This window comes from Gobius niger, assembly GCF_951799975.1.
Source record: "Gobius niger genome assembly, chromosome: 13".
Taxonomy (NCBI): domain Eukaryota; kingdom Metazoa; phylum Chordata; class Actinopteri; order Gobiiformes; family Gobiidae; genus Gobius; species Gobius niger.
Genome location: NC_136864.1, coordinates 5,163,950 through 5,183,030, shown reverse-complemented (window position 1 = coordinate 5,183,030; position 19,081 = coordinate 5,163,950). Strand labels below are relative to the sequence as shown.

Here is a 19,081-nt window from a genome sequence, read left to right as displayed (position 1 = left end):
CAGGAACCATCATCAGTGTTCGAATGGTACATTGTGTTAGCTAATCATGTTAAAGGCTAATTGTTGATGGGAAAACCCTGGTGCAATTGTGTTCGCACAGCTGAAAAAGAGAATATAAACCCGGCCTTCCTTTAAGCTAGTTCTGGAGAATCGGCATTTGTGAGTTTGATTATACGGACAAAGGGAACTTTCTTCTGAAACTGTTTTTTTCTTATAGGAACCGATAACGTAATAACAGGCTGATAATTTTGTCCGGGTTCATAATGTAATAAACCGATTACGTAATACGATTTACCAGCCGATAATGTAATAGTTATTAAAGCAATACTAACTTGTTTACCTCAATAAATCCTTTCTGTAGTCCCTCTGGGGGTAATACAAGTGCTAATGGGATGATTGGAGGGTCTTTCATCTCCCCCTGTGTCTCTGGCCAGAAAACCACAATTGCAATTTGACAATACACCAGTGTTAATTTCGTCGACTAAAATATTTAGTCTGAATTTTAGTCAAAGTGATGTTTTTGACGACTAAAATTGGACTAAAACTAAAAAAAATGTTTTTAATGAGACTAAAACTATGACTAAAATGTCCAGATATTGAAGTCGACTAAAATAAGACTAAATGAAAAGGAGAGAATAAAATCATCCAAACTTCTATTGATGGCCTCATATCATTTAAATTCACTGCCAAAGGAACAGCTCTGAGTTTTGTTCATGTGGGAGAAGCTCCATGAAGCAGAGGACGTTGATAATATATGATTATAATAAATATTACTAATGTAAAGTCGACTAAATTTACTTGCAATTTTCGTCGACTAAAGCTAGATTTTTTTTTGTGACTAAATCTGCACTAAAATTGAACTGCATTTTCGTCAAAAGACTAAGATTAAAACTAAATTAAAATATGTTGTCAAAATTAACACTGCAACACACACTAATAGAATCACGAAGAAGAAGCTAACAGGCTAACGGGCAAAGCTAACTGCGGGCTAGCGCCACTTAAACAGTATTTACAGCCAAGTTTGAGTGAAAACAAATATTTCCATTGTGTATTTGGATGTACAATATCCCTCTCTCCCTTTGTCTTTTCTGTCAGCGTAGTATTTGCTCTCACGGACAATTAGAAAGTAAAAAAATCGCAACTTGCTACGACACCTGCAGTTGCGCTTATGGCCTCCAGGGGCAACAGTTACTCACTACTGCTTATTGGCTGGTTATTACATTATAGAAAATGATGATGAAGAGGAAAATTGTTCATAAATGTAGCCTATTTAATTCAGCAAATAATACAATAACACATCTACCTGGCTTTGTGTTCCAAAACTAACGCATTGTTTTTGTGCAGTTTCTTTAAAATGCTAGATCACCTGTTTTGTGTGTTTTTCATCAACTTGTGTATTATTAGTATTTTCAAATTTTATATTTTTATTTGTTTTACCTAAAGTGAAGTTGAAGTAATATAACATTATTGGCTGAATTTATTACAATTCTTAACGGTTTCTATCTTTTTTTTAATAATAATTATTGCATTATAAGCCATGTAATCGGCTTACTACATTTTGAAACTGGCCAAATTGATTATTGGCTGTTTTTACGTTATCAGTTCCTCGTACAGTTCTTGTTTTGAGAAATGAAGTTATCGTATTGTCCGTGTGACCCCAGACGGCACAGCTGAAAACGATGAGATGCTGGACTTGGTTCCCCTTTGTTAAACTGTGACTATTGAAGTTTGTATTTTTTGATTCGACTGAGATCATTCTGGTTTTGAAAGTGTCTTTTACACATTCATTGTCCTGTGTAGCATGTGCAACTTTTTACCTTCATATTCCGCTGTACTATTTGATTGTGAATGGACTTCCATGACAAGTGTGTTGAAAAGTTCTTTGCAAATGAATGTGGTTTCTATTACAACTCCATGCCGGCGTCTGCCCTGTGTTTTCGTCTTGTCTTTTTGTAGCGGTTGCCAGTGGAGGAAGGTGTTCCACAGTAGTTCCCTTAACTGTCACCAACCCCCCCATGCCTGCGGGCGTCTCTGTGCCCTGTGAGACTTCCTCTGGGGCTTCCCAAGTCGCTTAACTTGGGACTTGTTCCAAAAATAGACCCATCCACTTTCTCTTCTTTCCTCTTGATTTTTTTAGATGAATTTGTTAGTTATACATATTGTTTCTTTCTTGAACAAGAATTGATTTCCATTTTAGTCAAGATTTTGTCATGTAATCTTTTTAGTTTTGGATTAATTTAACCTCTTAACTCCCACCTGAACCGAGAGGATCTTTTTCCTCACGTCATCATTTTTTTCCCATCATTTTTTTGTTGGATATTCAACTCATTTTTGTAACTTTTTTGTCATTTTTTCATCATTTTTTTATATCACATTTTTGTCACATTTTTGTCTTTTTTTTTTGGTAATTTTTTTTGGTAATTTTTTGGTCAAATTTTTTATCACATTTTTGTCATTTTTTGGTCAATTTTTGTCAATTTCTTGTGACATTTTTGTGACATTTTTGCCTCTTTTTCATCAATTTTTCATCACTTTTTTGTCAATGTTTTCTCACTTTTTTCCTCACATTTCCATCGTTGTTTTCGTCTCAGTTTTGTTGCTATTTTCACAGCTTTTTTCCGGAAGCTTTTGGATTGGGGTAAAGCCAAACTGGAGAAAATGTGCTCGGTTCAGGTGGGACTTAAGGGGTTAAAGGAATAGGCCAGCTTTTGTACATATCGAGATATATTCTTACCTGAGCTTAGACGAGTTGATGTGTACCTGTCTGGTCTTTGTGCGTGCGCTCAGTCACGCAAATGTTGTTAGCATTTAGCCGCTCCCAGCAAAGGTACAGCTCCAAACTGGGGTGGGTTAAGGCCCATTTCGACAGCACCAGTTCGGTCCACAAGTTTGTGTTTCGAGTGTCTTTAGGGTAAAGTGGTCTGGGTCGTTATGGGAGGGGCCAAGGTCATTCATATTCATGTGACAGGCAACAACCACAGCCTGATATCACTGAGCTTTAGTCCTGCATCAAAACACCTTTGTATCTGCTACATGTGGCCATTCGGAGGGTCAGAGAGCTCTAGTGTTTGAACAGTTTTCAAGCACCAGAGGAACAGTTACTGAGGAAACATAAAAATTACAAAAATGGCCAAAATGAAAACCTATTCTTTTTAGTTCGACTGTGAATTCAAAAATAAAAGGGGGATGTATGAGGCCTCGCTCCTCTCATTTGGGCAATAAGAAACAATGTATGGGAAAACTGTGCAAATCAAACTTGAACAGTTGAGCAGTAGATTACTGACATAAATATGAGGGAAAATATATAATTTAATTGAATGATTTCACATCAAAATCAGGCATAGGCTGTGAGTAGAGATTTTCTGTGAACCAGTCATGATAGAGCCTTGTGAAGAGAAAGAAACTTTGAATATGCAAGCTGACTATTGGCCTGACCAATCAGAGTGGTGATAAGCCCCCCTCCCCGCTCCAGACCCCATGGCTGAAGTGGTCTGGGACTGGATCGGTTTGGACCCCCCTTTTGGAGCGGAGCGGTTCACTTTTGGCAGTGGAAACACCTTCAAACCGCTCCGGTGCGTTCCAGTCTGGTCCTGTTGAAATGGGGCTTTTGAAGTTACCTTCAATCAAGGATAAAGCGTCTTTTGGGCTTTCTGGTAAGGTTTTTTCTGGATGAAAATATGTGTAACCATGGAGACTGTTCCAGTGAAACCCCAAAACAATTGGTCCTGGAGCGTCCGAGAGTCGCCATGCCAACCACCCATACAGCCGGGTCACTGAAAGGTCAAATACACAATAATGTAAACTTTTTTTCTGCATAAAAGTTGCATAATGCACCTTAAACCTCTTAACTCCCGCCTGAACCAAGAGGATCTTTTTCCTCACGTCATCAGATTTTTTTTCCATCATTTGTTTGGTTGGGTATTCAACTCATTTTTGTAACTTTTTTGTCATTTTTTTGTCATTTTTTATCACATTTTTGTATTTTTTTAGTCAAATTTTGTCACATTTTTGTCATTTTTTTGTGAATTTTTTGTCAATTTCTTGTGACATTTTTTCCACTTTTTCATAAATTTTTCGTCACTTTTATGTCAATGTTTTCTCACTTTTTTGTCACATTTTCATCATTGTTTTCGTCTCAGTTCTGTTGCTATTTTCACAGCTTTTTTCCAGAAGCTTTTGGACTGGGGTAAAGCCAAACTGGAGAAAATGTGCTCGGTTCAGGTGGGAGTTAAGGGGTAATATTGGCTGTTCACAATGTAAAAATAAGCAGTAAGCTTATTCACCTTATTCTGCCCCGCCTACTTTTGCCTCTTTTCATCATGGATCAGCCCTTCCATTGTATTGACACTTCTGGTAGAGCACGAAGCCCGGTCATTACCTCTTAACCCCAGCCTTAAAGGAACAGGACACCATTTTTTGAGATCTGTTCTTGCCTGAGCTTAGACAAGTTGATGCGTACCTGTCTGGTCTTTGTGTGTGCCCTCAGTCACGCAAAACGACCAAATATGTTGTTGACATTTGGCCTCTCCCAATGTATTCCAATAGCTCCAAACGGGGGTGAAGTTAGAAGCTACCCAGCTCTTCCACGAGCACAAAGACCAGACAGGTACGTATGAACTCGTCTAAGCTCAGGTAAGAACATATCTCAGTATGGAAAAACTGTGGCCTGTTCCTTTAACCTCTTAACTCCCGCCTGAACCGAGAGGATCTTTTTCCTCACCTCAACTCATTTTTGTCACATTTTTGTCCTTTTTTTGTCCTTTTTTCGTAATTTTTTCCTGAAATTTTTGTCATTTTTTTGTCACATTTTGTCACATTTTTGTCATTTTTTGTCACGTTTTTGTCATTTTTTTGTCGGTTTTTTTTGTCACATTTTGTCACATTTTTGTCATTTTTTTGTCACATTTTGTCACATTTTTGTCATTTTTTTGTCACATTTTTGTCACTTTTTTGTCACTTTTTTGCCAACGTTTTCTCACTTTTTTGTCACATTTCCATCATTGTTTTTGTCTCAGTTTTGTTGCTATTTTCACAGCTTTCTTCCAGAAGCTTTTGGACCCCATGGGGTAAAGCCAAACTGGAGAAAATGTGCTCGGTTCAGGTGGCAGTTAAGGGGTTAACTAAGTGCATGTTCTCCATTTGAGCATTACAGTGCACCGCCTCATTTGGAAGCTAAGCTCCTTCCTGATTGTCACGGTTTTGTCCTTTTTGTTTCAAAATGTGACAGAAACGCGTTGACGACACGACAAAAAAAAGTTACAATCACTTTTGTAAACCTTAGCTTTCAAATTATTGCTTTTTAGATTTGGGTAAAGGTTAACATTTTATTTCTCTCTCAAAAAAAAGTGAAACTCTTGACCCCTAATTTATTGACAGTAAACCTCATAATAGCATATATGTATATTTAGTTTTTATTTATTTCATTTACTGTCGCGCACTTTTCTGCTGCGCCTCTGTTCCATGCGTTACGGTAACCCGCACGCGGAAGAAAAACCAGAGACGGATCTCGCCACGAAAACACGGGGATGTGAATTTCTGCTTCTGCCTCGTCTGTTTTTCGCTCATTCGCCCCTAAATTGGCCCCAAAAAGCACCACTACATGTCTTTACTCTCGTCACATCAACTCTAACCGCGAACCATGGCGACGTGCGCGCCCTTCCAGAGCCAGTTATCGTCCATTTTGGAGGTGATGGTGCGATCTGCGGTGGGGGAGATCTCCAAACTGGTGGATGAAAAATGCGCTTTTCTGCACCTGGAAATCTCTCGGAAGCAAAGCGAGAACGAGCTGCTCAAGAGGAAACTGCAGGCGATGGAGAGCAAGAACGCGCAGCTGCAACAAGACTTTGGTGAGATGGAAATACTGCGTGTGATTTTACCCATAACAATAACAGTGTTAGACAAGTGTGCGTTTGGCTTTGTTTACATTAGCGTCATGTCGTGGTTTAAATGAATAAGCGTGACAGTAATGGCATAATGATCATCAGTGTTGGGGAATAACTAAATGTGTATTCTCATTTTGAGTAATTGTATTCTGGTAAAGTTACTCTTTCATTTGACAGTATTTAGAACATCAGGGGAATACATCCCAGTGCTCAATCTTTACATTTTAGCTCCATGTTAAACAACATTATTGAGAAGGAACTTTTAATGTTGAGCTGTTTTTCCTCCTAAAACAACATAAAGATTTAAAACGCCTTATGCCGCAGTTCATACAAACACTGCACATGTGTCACTAGGGCGGCTCGATTATTGAAAAAATAATAATCACGATTATTTTTGTCATAATTGAAATCACGATTATTCAAACGATTATTTGTTACCTTTAAAAAAATCCATCAAAAAAGTGACAAAAATCCATCAAAAAAATGACAAAAATCCATCAAAAAAGTGACAAAAATCCATCAAAAAAAACATCAAAAAACATCAAAAAAATGACAAAAATCCATCAAAAAATGACAAAAAAAACAAAAAAAATGACAAAAATCCATTAAAAAATGACAAAAAAACATCAAAAAAATGACAAGAATCCATCAAAAAAAGACAAAAATCCAGCAAAAAAGTGACGAAAATCCATCAAAAAAACCATCAAAAACCATCAAAAAAAAGACAAAAATCCAGCAAAAACGTGACAAAAATCCAGCAAAAAAGTGACAAAAATCCAGCAAAAAAGTGACAAAAATCCCAAAATTAAAAATAAAAAAAAACGAATTTGAAAAAAAATTTGAAAAAAAAATGTGAAAAAAAAAAATTATAATCGATTTTTTGCGATTATGCTAATTTTGTAATCGTTTATTGTTGTAATCGAAATCGTAATCGAATTTCGATTAATTGCACAGCCCTATGTGTCACGTGATGCTGTATCTCAGGGGTGTCCAAACTTTTTTCATGCGGGGCCGCATATTGAAGTGTACACGGGGTGAAGGGCCGTAGATCAGTAGTTAGTGCCGCAAAACCTTCGACTAGCAGAGGTTTAAATTGTGCCCACACCTCTATTTAAGCTTAAAACCTTCATGCCAGCTCTGTCTCACAATAAGATGTTAGTTGTTAGGTTAGAATTGTATAGAATTATTACATTTCAAATAAAAAGGTCCATCTCTGGTGATGTGTACCGACACAGCAAGAGGCCGAGGGCCACCATAAATTGGTCTGAGGGCCGCATTTGGCCCCCGGGCCGCACTTTGGACACCCCTGCTGTATCTGCTGCTCCATTTGCCAAGAGAGTTTTTGAGTTCCTAATTAATGGTAAGTGAGTTTATAACAGGTGTTCCAACAATTGTGATCTTCATACCCCATATTATACATCAGGGGTCGGCAGGTTTGCGTCGTGGAGGGCCAGTTTTCATCATGGCCAAAACACCCAAGGGCCGAACCTCAACATCGCAGCCCATCAAAGCAAAGAACAATTTTCTGCAAATGCCAATGTTTTCATCAGTGGTTCTGAAGTGGCAGGGCTTTGGTCCTCGGCTTATCATTCGAGGACCCAAATAAAACTGTAATTTGTCATATATTGTATAGAATATTGTATTTTCCACACATTATAAATTAAATCTCTTATTATTATCATTATTATTATTATTATTATTATTATTATTATTATTAAACAAGATCACTCAAATTTCAAAGCGGGACTGAATTTGAACCAGGTTTCACTGTCACTTCACTGTAAAAAATGCCCACTAGCCTGACATTGTATGACTGTTTAAAAGGCTTTAAAACCAGTGTTTTTTGGATCAATGTCTTCTTTTACCATATACTAAAGGACAAAACAAATTTTATCCCAATAACAGAAAATGAAAAAAAACAAGGATAGCTCCTTAAAGTATTCTAAAAGTATTCAAAGTATTCAGATTACTTACTTGTGATTAGACAAAGTAACGGAATACGTACAAAACATTTCAAGGTAAAGTATTCAGTATTTAGTAACTAATAACAACTTCAAAGTATTCTCCCCAACACTGATGATCATAGTAGATACATTTTCCCCACATTATGGAGCAGTTTGATGTTAAATTTGGTCTAAACTCGGTATTGAAATTGCAGAAAAATACCTGGAGCGCGACATTGCTTTGGAAACCAGCTGCACCCCCGTGACTGGAAACTTAAAGGTCAGTTGTGTTTAGTTCACTCACCGGTAATAACCCTGGCAACGTCAATATGAAAATGTTAGTGCTGTCATTAGAAAGAACACGGCCCTCTGACTCTAAAGAAAGTGTGTAACTAATATTGTTTTTCCTTGTCTAGTTTCCACATCTTCATGACAACAGTTCAGCTGCGTTCACCATAAAGGAGGAGAGTCCAGAGGAGCCTCTTTGGATCAGCGAACCTGCTCAAAACTCAGGTGAGGTCTGCTGTAAGTCTGTAATCCTACTCGAGCTTGATGAGTCCAGTTTAATGACGTTCTTGATTAGGATACTCAATACATTTTTATTCTTTATGTTAAAATATAGTCTTGGCTTCCACAAAGTGCTATATTAGTTACTCAAGCAGGTTCAAAGCGTAAGTTGTAGGTTTTCTTTTGTAAAGTACTGACCACCAAAAAAAACCATAAAGATCACCACCACCTTCTAATATTTTGCTTTGATTACGTCATGTATTTGCCGTTTCATTGCTTCAAAAAGCTTCTAGAAAGTCAAGAGTTTCATTGTTGAATTAAGTTTTTATCCAGATCTTGTATTGATGATGGGAAAGTGCGACCACTGTGCAAAGCCTCCTCCGGCACGTCCCAAAGGTTCCCAATGGGGTTAAGATCTGGAGTCTGTGGAGGCCGATCCATGTGTGAAAAAAATTATGTCATCCTCCCTGAACCAGGATTTGTGCGGGGCATTAAAAACATGAAAAGTCATTGAATGAATGATGCCAAAATCAAGTCATAAAAAAAAAACATTAAATTGGATTTAAACTGGCGTTCAATCAATGGCATTCCTCAACTATTTTTTTTACATTTGTCAAAAACTATGGTCTAAAACAAATTCAGCTGCAGTTCTGACTGAAATATTACTCATTCATTTCCTTTAAAGTCAGCCGTCATGTCCAATTTGGTTTTGAATATCAAAATTTCAACTTTATTCCTCCTTTTGATCAAATGTTTACATTCAATCAAATGTGAACATTGGCCTATTTCAATATTTCAAAATCTTGAAATAGTATTAATTTAAAGAAATTGTTTTTAAGTAGACTTTAAAACCCTGCTTCCACAATGTGAGCCCAATGAATTCTGGCATTGTCATCTTGGAATTTGCCCGTGCCATCAGGGAGGAAGAAATCCACTGATGGAATAACCTGGACATTCAGGATGTGTTGTTGAACTTAGACCTGAAAAAACTGCAGCAACCCCAGATCAGGGCCAGATATCAGTAAAATAGGCCCTGGAGCAAACGTTTTTTCAGGGCCCCCCATACACTGTCTGTTGGATTTCGGTCTCTCTCTACGATGAAAAGATAAATGAATGATTTTTTTATTTTTATTTGAACCTGCAGAAGTAACTTCTTAAACACAGTACTAATGAAAAAAATTGTGAACCCCCCCCCCAAAAGAAAGAAAAAAAAACAGTTAAACATAATAACCCCAATTTGAGCTGCATGGCCCTGGCGGAAGAACCGTTGCTACTGCCAGACTGGTGGGGGGACATGTTTAAAAGGGGGGTCTGGGGGTCCTCCCACAGAGATCTTTTTTATCTTTATGGTGCAATTTGGTCTCATGCATTTTAACAGACCAATAGGTACATATTTTCTCCCAGTGTCAACTCAATGAAAATGGCTCAGACCTGGTTTAGACCTGGTTTAGTCTTGGGTAAAAAGCCTTACATGTGAGGGAGAGAAAGAGAGAACTTTTTCTCTTTATGCCCAGGGGCCCTTCAACCTGCTGGGCCCCTGTAAGCCCCTGCATAAATCCGGCCTTGCCCCAGATCAGAACAGTTGGATAAATCAAGGTGAATTAGCTGGAGAGACATGGTGACCAACATATGTTAATTCCATTACGAAGATACTGAGAAGTTTAGCTGCATTTTACCAAAGTTAATCTTACTGACACAAACTAATGAAACAATATTTTTCTTAACCACACAGGTTCTTCTACTATGCCGTTTTCAAGCGCTTCTTCCTCTGAGGGGCAGCCCTTTGAGAAGAACTGTCATCTTGAACGAAGTGACTTGAACCCGCAGAAAAACATGGACTTCAGTCACACTTACAACCCTCCTCACCAAAACATGGGCCAAAACTTCACCATCAAAACCGAGAAAGACGAGAACCAGTCGGGTTTTAACCAGGACAGTTGTCAACACGGCACCGGGAAACCACAAGCTGGCACTAACAACGGGGATTTTTGTTTGGACGAACGCGACAGCCAGCTCTGGTCTTCTATAATAGACGGGAACGAGATCGAAGCGGGTTTTCCGGACTTCTCTTGCGTTGTGGACGAATATTCGAGTACTTTTCCAGAACAGTCCGAAGCTGTGGCTAAATCTGGCAACGTCCAATCGCTTTGTAACGGAGTTTATGGCAACGATTATCCAAAAGAAGCTTCGCAATCTGCCAATTTTCAAGCGACTTTTCCCAATACACATTTACAGGAAAGGGAAGGCATGGATGAGAACCAGGATAGTGTCGTTTTCTCACCGGGCGGTTACAGTCCTCCAAACAAGACGGCCCCGGCAACGCGCGGTTATGGCTGCATGCAGTGCGGCAAGACTTTCGGCCGATTGCACCAGTTCAAGCTCCACCAGCAGAGCCACAGGAGGAAGAGGGCGTTCTGGTGCGCGGTGTGCGGTAAGAGCTTCCAGTGCTCGTCCCATCTGCGGATCCACCATCGGACGCACACGGGGGAGAAGCCGTACGGGTGCTCGGTGTGCGGGAAGAGGTTCACGCAGCAGAGCAGTCTCAGGGTGCACCAGCGGACGCACAGCGGGGAGAGACCTTTCAGCTGTTCGCAGTGCGGGAAAACGTTTATTTTAATGCATCACCTGAAGAGGCACAAGATAATTCACACGTACAATGAGTAGGGTCGAAGGCGCTGGAACTGGAATATGCACTGCCTGACCACAAAAATGTCAGCACAAAAAGGTCACACACTCTATTATTTTATTGTAGTGTACAACTCTCTACAGCCCTACAACACCCACACGACCTACAACCCCCATAACTCCCAACAACCCCCATAACTCCTGACAACCCCTCCAACCACTCATAGCTCCTCCAACCACTCATAACTCCCTCCAACCCCCCATGACTCCTTCCAACCCCCTTAACTCCCTACAACCCCCATAACCCCCGACTACCCCTCCACCCTTATAACTCCCTCCAACCCTTCATAACTCCCTCCAACCACTCATAATTCTCGAACCCTCATAACTCCCTCCATCGCCTCCAACCCCATAACTCCCTCCAACCTCATAACTCCCTCCAACCCCATAACTCCCTCCAACCTCATAACTCCCTCCAACCTCATAACTCCCTCCAACCTCATAACTCCCTCCAACCCCCATAACTCCCTCCAACCCTTATAACTCCCTCCAACATAACTCCCTCCAACCCTCATAACTCCCTCCAACCCTCATAACTCCCTCCAACCCTTATAACTCCCTCCAACATAACTCCCTCCAACCCTCATAACTCCCTCCAACCCCCATAACTCCCTCCAACCCTCATAACTCCCTCCAACCACTCATAACTCCCTCCAACCCCTCATAACTCCATCCAACCCCTCATAACTTCCCTCCAACCTCATAACTCCCTCCAACCCCATAACTCCCTCCAACCTTATAACTCCCTCCAACCACTCATAACTCCCTCCAACCCCTCATAACTCCATCCAACCCCCATAACTCCCTCCAACCACTCATAACTCCCTCCAACCCCATAACTCCCTCCAGCCCCATAACTCCCTCCAACCCCATAACTCCCTCCAACCCCCCATAACTCCCTCCAACCACTCATAACTCCCTCCAACCCCTCATAACTCCCTCCAACCCCTCATAACTCCATCCAACCCCTCATAACTCCATCCAACCCCTCATAACTCCCTCCAACCTCATAACTCCCTCCAACCCCCAGAACTCCCTCCAACCCCCATAACTCCCTACAACTCCCTACAACCCCCAGAACTCCCTCCAACCCCCAGAACTCCCTACAACCTCTCACAACTCCCTACAACCCCTCATAACACCATCCAACCCTCATAACACCATCCAACCCTCATAACACCATCCAACCCCTCATAACTCCCTCCAACCCCCCATAACTCCCTACAACCCCTCATAACACCCTCCAACCCCTCATAACTCCCTCCAACCCCATAACTCCCTCCAACCTCATAACTCCCTCCAACCTCATAACTCCCTCCAACCTCATAACTCCCTCCAACCCCCATAACTCCCTCCAACCCCCATAACTCCCTCCAACCCTCATAACTCCCTACAACCCCTCATGACTCCCTCCAACCCCTCATAACACCATCCAACCCCTCATAACACCATCCAACCCCTCATAACTCCCTCCAACCCCCCATAACTCCCTCCAACCCCCCATAACTCCCTCCAACCACTCATGACTCCCTCCAACCCCATAACTCCCTCCAACCCTCATAACTCCCTCCAACCCCATAACTCCCTCCAACCCCTCATGACTCCCTCCAACCCCCATAACTCCCTTCAACCACTCATAACTTCCTCCAACCCTTATAACTCCCTCCAACCCCATAACTCCCTACAACTTTTTACAACCCCTACCCCCACACCCCTACAACCCCTTAACTCCCTATAACTCCCCACACCCCCATAACTCCCTACACCCGCATAACTGCCTACTACCCATAACTCCATACAACCCCCGCAATCTTCCAAAACTCCCTACAGCTCCCTATACCCTACCCCCCTACAACCCCCATAACTCCCTACAGCTTTGAGTACAGCATTCTTTCAATTATCTTCTTCAAACTATCTAGGTTTGCATCATTTTCTTCAATTCAATTTCAATTTCTTGTATTGTTGATGGGAGAGTGTGACCACTGCGGAAAGCCTTCTCCTGCACATCCCAAAGATTCTCCGGATCTGGACTCACGCTCCCTGAACCACTCTTTCACAACGTGAGCTCAATGAATCCTGGCATCGTCATCTTGGAATATCCCCTTGACATCAGGGAAGAAGGAATCTACTGATGGCGTAACCTGGTCATTCAGGATGTTCAGGTCAGCTGATCTCATTCTGGGGGCTCATATTAAACCCATGTGGACACTTATTTTTAGTCAGGCAGTGTAATTAGCGACGGGAGTTGAGCTGATCTAAAAATTTGATCTGCGAGGCCTGATCTGTCGCTCTCTATTTATTATGTAAAGTGAAAAAACATCCACGGAGATTTGATTTCTCTTGTGCATTCTTCATGTATTGTCTCGTTTCTCTTGTACCTCATTTTGTTTGACCATTTTCAAAGCTAGTATTGTTAGAAATGAGTTTAGACCTCAACTTATGCACTCCTAACCTTCCTGATTCTTTTTGGGGAAAAGTTCATGAGCATGTTTCACCCCTTTCAGAGGCAGAGTAATGTTTACAAAGCACAAACTTCCACCAGGCTAATTATTTGTTTGTCTTCCGGGTTTTTACAATCGCTAAACGTACAGTGTTTACTTTGTAGGAGTGTCTTTTGTCACAAACTAACATTGTTACGTCGAGGTCGATTGGATGAAAAAGTTCCCCAAATAATAAAAGTCTTAAGGCTTTTGTTCACGTCTTCCTTTTCATGAAATGTTACTGTCTGTATTCATTTTCCTGTTTTCTATTTATACATAATCTGTGTTTTTGTTCCAGGCGAAAAGCAACCATTGTGTATTTATAACAGACTCTTCTTTTGCATCTTTGTATTAAACCATTAAATTATTAAATCGATGCTGTTTTCAGTGTTTGAAGTAATTACGTCTGAGCAAAGTATAATTCACAAAAAGTTACATTGAAATGATTTTCTTCCTAGAAAGATCCACATGTTTAACGATGACATGGACTTACCAGCAGAGGGAGGTGTTGAGCATCTATTTCCTGTAAACTGGCCGCTTGAATTCCCTGTACTTCCTTTTTTCTTGTTTGACCGATGTTTTTACAATGTTTACAGGATGTGCAGTGGTTTAACAGGTCATTTCTCATTTGAAAGCTAAGAATATTCTAGCTGAGAATAAGATTACAATTGTTATCAGTATCAAATCACCTCTTGATTTGAGCATGTTTATCTTGTATTTGGGAACACAAATCAGGGTTTCTGCAGGATGGGGCATTATATCTAAATTACTTGGAAAAAAAATCCATCCATCCATTCATCTTCTTTATCCGGGGCCGGGTTGCGGGGGCAGCAGTCTCAGCAGAGATGCCCAGACTTCCCGATCGACACACACCTCCTCAAGCTGTGCTGGGGGGACCCCCGAGGCGACACCAGGCCAGCTCGGAGACATAGTCCCACCAGCGTGTCCTGGGCCTTCAATGAGGCCTTGTCCCAATAGGACATGCCTGGGACACCTCCCACGGGAGGCGACCAGGAGGCATCCGGAACAGATGCCCGAGCCACCTCAGCTGCTCCGTTCGACGTGAAGGAGCAGCGACTCTACTCCGAGCTCCTCCCAGGTAACTGAGCTCCTCACCCGATCTCGAAGGGTGCGCCCAGCCACCCTGCGAAGGAAGCTCATTTCGGCCGCTTGTACTGGAAAATAAGTAATGTATAAATTCATACATTAATGTTTAATGTTTAAATTCATTGAAAATACAAAAACTGTGGTGTTAAACACATTCATTGCAGTATTGTCTGAAATTGTACTTTTGTCCTATTAGAGTCTGAATATCAATCCTTATTTCGCCTCATTCCTCTGTTTGATGGAATGTTTGCACATCTTAAAGGAACAGGCCACCATGTTTACATACTGAGATATGTTCTTGCCTGAGCTTAGACGAGTTGATGTGTACCTGTCTGGTCTTTGTGCGTGCCCTCAGTCATGCAAAATGACCAAAGATGTTGTCAGCATTTGGCCTCTCCCAGTATATTCCTATAGCTCCAAAACAGGGTGAAGTTAGAAGCAACCACGCTCTTCCACGCGCACAAAGACCAGACAGGTACGTATCAACTCGTCTAAGCTCAGGTAAGAACATATCACAGTATGGGAAAACGGTGGCCTGTTCCTTTAAAAAATAAGCTCATGAAATATTCCGTTTGTTATACTGAAAAAGTAGTATTTAAGGATTAAAAAGGCATTAACAACCATTGACTTGTGAGGACTTGTGTAAACCCTGCAAATATTTACACCCCACACACTCCTTGAAGTAACATGAAATGATTGTCTAGCTTTGGAACACACCTGTGCCAAAAATAAACATTTCTCTTGGTTCTTTTTTAATCAGTCCTTGGGGATTCCTGTCTGCTCGTTAAAACCTCGTCCCGCTCTTCTCTCTCTTTAAGGCGGTGTTTCTTTCATGCGCCTGGCCCAGGACTGCACACTGTACAGACTGTAGCGAGGGGCTCGTAAAAACTTCTCATGACCTGATTTGGCCTTGGCTGTCCCTGACGTCACGGAAAGTCTGCAGCAGAAAGAACCGGCAGGAAAGGAAAAGGCGGGGGGGCTGGAGGAGTGGGAAAGTAGAAAGGTATGACGGGGGACTGCAAAGTAATTTAGACTTTTCTCTAAAGGTATGATATTAATGACAAGAGACGGGGACTTGACTGATCTTGCTAAATTTGTCAAACCACTGTCAAAATGTTCATATTGTCAACAGACTTTTCCACTTCCCCGGGATGTCTGTTAAACAATACAACACTCTGTAGTATTGTTATCAGAAACCTGAGGCCTTCTTCTTTATCCAGCCAGGAAAGGTCCCTCTTTTGTACAATAGGTGAATCCTGCAGCCAGGTGATTCTGACCACCCACCTGGCTCCACATCTGGAAATGGTCCCACTGCTCCTTACGGGTCGTCCCAGAGGCGTTGAAGGGTGAGTCAAATGTAGAGTACAAATTTCACTGCACAGTAACTGACAAATAAAAGGAGTCTGGGGTTAGGGTTATGATTGAGGTTATGAACGGCAAATGTGATGCTAGTTGTGTTCCACTCACACAGATCTTTCGAAACTAGAAGGTCTTGGCTTTCAAATGAGGCATCACACTGACATAGGCTGTAAGCTCTCCTGTCAATACGCTTTGAGATGACCCTATAATGGCAGGTAACAGGTTAACCCTTTAAAACTAGGGTTGTCAAAGTTAAAGCTTTGCCCCCGATTGATCAGGGGGAAAAATTATTAGTCCATTAATGTTAAATTAATGGAAAATTAATCGCATCATGTGTTTTGACCAAAGTCGCTCCTGTATCTGAGCCACATATGATCCGAAAGCCAGGCCCCTTTTCACATGATGAGCTACTTTTATGTAACAAAAGCGGCAGAGAGCTGCTTCTGCATCAAAGAGGCTTGTTTAAAGGGACTATACAGAGTTTAAAAATGTTAAAATTAAGTATTTTCCTCCCCCTTCATGTTCCAGCCATGTCCTAATGTGTAGAATGAGCTCAGAACTGCCTCTAAAATCCTGCACTGTCACTCAGAAAGGTGTTCATTCGGGTCCGAAGCGCCGTCATGCACGAGCTTAATATAGAAGCTGCAGTTACATGTAAGTCCTGAGGTGGCAGTAGTGAGTATAAAATGACCAACATGCATCTAGTCCCTTTAATGATGCTATTTCAACGGAAATGACTTTCACTTTGTCCTTAAAGTGGCTCGATGCAAGTTCGGCATTTTATGCTCACTACTGCCACCTCAGGACTTACATGTAACTGCACCTTCTTTATTGCAGGATTTCAGAGGCAGTTGTGGTGAACAGGTCTGAGCTCTTTCTACACATTAGGACATGGCTGGAACATATTGGGGGAGGAAAATACATAATTTTAACATTTTTTAACTCTGTATAGTCCCTTTAAACTCTACTTTATGAACCTAAAAGTTTGCAGATTCTGTTCAAGATGTTCAGCACCAAAGAATATGTTTCTAAAATCTGATAATCAAACAGATGTGGAAATGTTGAAAGCCTTGGGTGAGCGAGATCCCCGTCATAAGCTGTTGGGCTTTTCCCATAGAATAAAGAAACTGAACGTTTGATCCATGCAATGTGAGCAAATGCTTTCAATGTGTTTTATGTTGGCGTAGTATTAATAATGAATATAATTATAAGACAAAAATAAATCGTGATTAATCAGATCAAGTGCCACTAATACAAAGAAAACAAATAGCTTGTGGTTCTTGCTGGGATTTAGTGAAACATACTGTGATGAAATGCTTTGTTAAAATATTGCAATGATGTCGTTTTTGAAGACAGTTCCTGATTGTTTTGCTTTCTCACGTTGTGCAGCAGTATTTGCAGTGGAGCAGAGAGAAGTGGAGGTGATGCAGCTGTGAGGAGGGAACGTCGTGTTGATATCAGGGCTTCAGCTCCGCAGGTGTGTTTGGACGGGCTCAGGTTCGGTTATCGGGGCCGTAATGGTTTTGGCACGAGAGGAAAACATGACGCGATAAGAACAGAGCGCTGGCAAATATTTGTTCAATGTTATTTTCCACCTCTGACTGTGGGAAACGGCGCTCGCCTTTTAAGGTCTCGACTGCTTCTGGACACCTCAGCGTCAAAATGTCCTTCCCTGTATTCAGAGGCGGGTAGTACTTTTGAAAATATGAGTTATTTAGATGGAATATATCAGTTGTAAGTCATAATTATAATTTTATTTCAGTGAAGAAGCAATTTTAATGAAGAAATGTTGGGGTTTTATTGTGAAAAAGAAGTTCATATTTGTGTGTATTTGACCTTGTAGTGACCCGGCGGCTGTATGAGACCTTTACTTTCCATCACGGTGGCCCCTAGAACTCTCCAGGATCCATTGTTTTGTAGGTTTTCTGTTGAGAGGGTCGGTCCACAGTGAAAACCTTCCAAACAATGATCCTGGAGCGTCCTAGAAAACGCTCTAAAGGCGCCATGCTGACCACTCATACTCACTACGAGGTCAAATACGCACGAATATCAACTTTTTTCCCACCTAAAAAGTTGCATAATGCACCTTTAATGACATAGATGGAGGTAAAGTCCCACAGCAGTTTGGCTCAGTCATTTCCCATTGACTTAACATTGTCGGCATGGCAACAGTTTCAAATTGTTTGCCTCTATCTATGCCACTTCCTGTCAGTGTCCAATACGGAAGTGGACAGCTTTGAATAAAATGCCAAAACCCAATGATATTTAAGATTTTGATAAAGATTTAACCTAGCTGTCTTTAGTTTGACCATTTTTGTGACGTTTATTAATGCAGGCTGAGAAGATTACGTCACAAAAAATGGTCAAACTAAAGACAGCTAGGTTAAATCTTTATCAAAATCTTAAATATCATTGTGTTTTGGTGTTTTATTCAAAGCTGTCCTTGTATTTGAAGAGTTTTAGTGGTGCTAGGCTAGTGCTAGGCTAGTACTAGACTAGTGCTAGTCTAGTGCTAGACTAGTGCTAGGCTAGTGCTGGGCTAGTGCTAGGCTAGCGCATGTCTATGGTAACTAGTAGCCTGCATTAACAACAGTCTGACCCAAGCACAGTGCACCTGAGGCAAATATAACACCAGACTACCTATATAAACAAAAACATTACAATTTTGTATTTAAAATAACTTATGTTTGACTTCCTGGTTGTAAGCTACGCAGCGGCGGAGTGATCTGCTAGATGCTACCGGATCTACAGTCGTTTGTTCACTGTATTAAACATGTGGAATTCACAAAGGAGCTTTCTACAAATCAGATATGGCAACATTTGGAACACGACCCCATGATTTTGAAGAGGTTTTTAATGCAGCTACTAGTTATCATAGACATGCACTAGCCTAGCATCACTAAACTCTTCAAATCAACAATGCTCTGGCTAACTGGGAAATGAGGCCCTATGTCAAAAATCCTGAAATATCTCTTTATGTTACTTTTTGGAGTTTTTTATTACTTCTACTTGAGTAAAATTAAGCAATGTTACTCTTACTTGAGTAAATATGTTGGCTTTACACACCTCTGACTTTATTCAGTAAATTCAATTCAATAAATCAATGATGTGTGTACTG

The 19,081-nt window shown here is 41.0% G+C and overlaps 1 protein-coding gene across 1 annotated transcript; it reads left to right on the top strand.

The window, feature by feature from the left end:
* Positions 1–5,492: 5,492 nt before the first annotated feature.
* LOC306973190 (uncharacterized protein) lies at positions 5,493–11,126 on the top strand. Its single transcript, XM_079570047.1, has 4 exons — positions 5,493–5,846; positions 8,041–8,105; positions 8,242–8,338; positions 10,065–11,126. The coding sequence occupies exons 1-4, from the start codon at positions 5,639–5,641 to the stop codon at positions 10,994–10,996; spliced, it is 1,302 nt and encodes a 433-aa protein (XP_079426173.1). The 5' UTR covers positions 5,493–5,638; the 3' UTR covers positions 10,997–11,126.
* Positions 11,127–19,081: the final 7,955 nt, after the last annotated feature.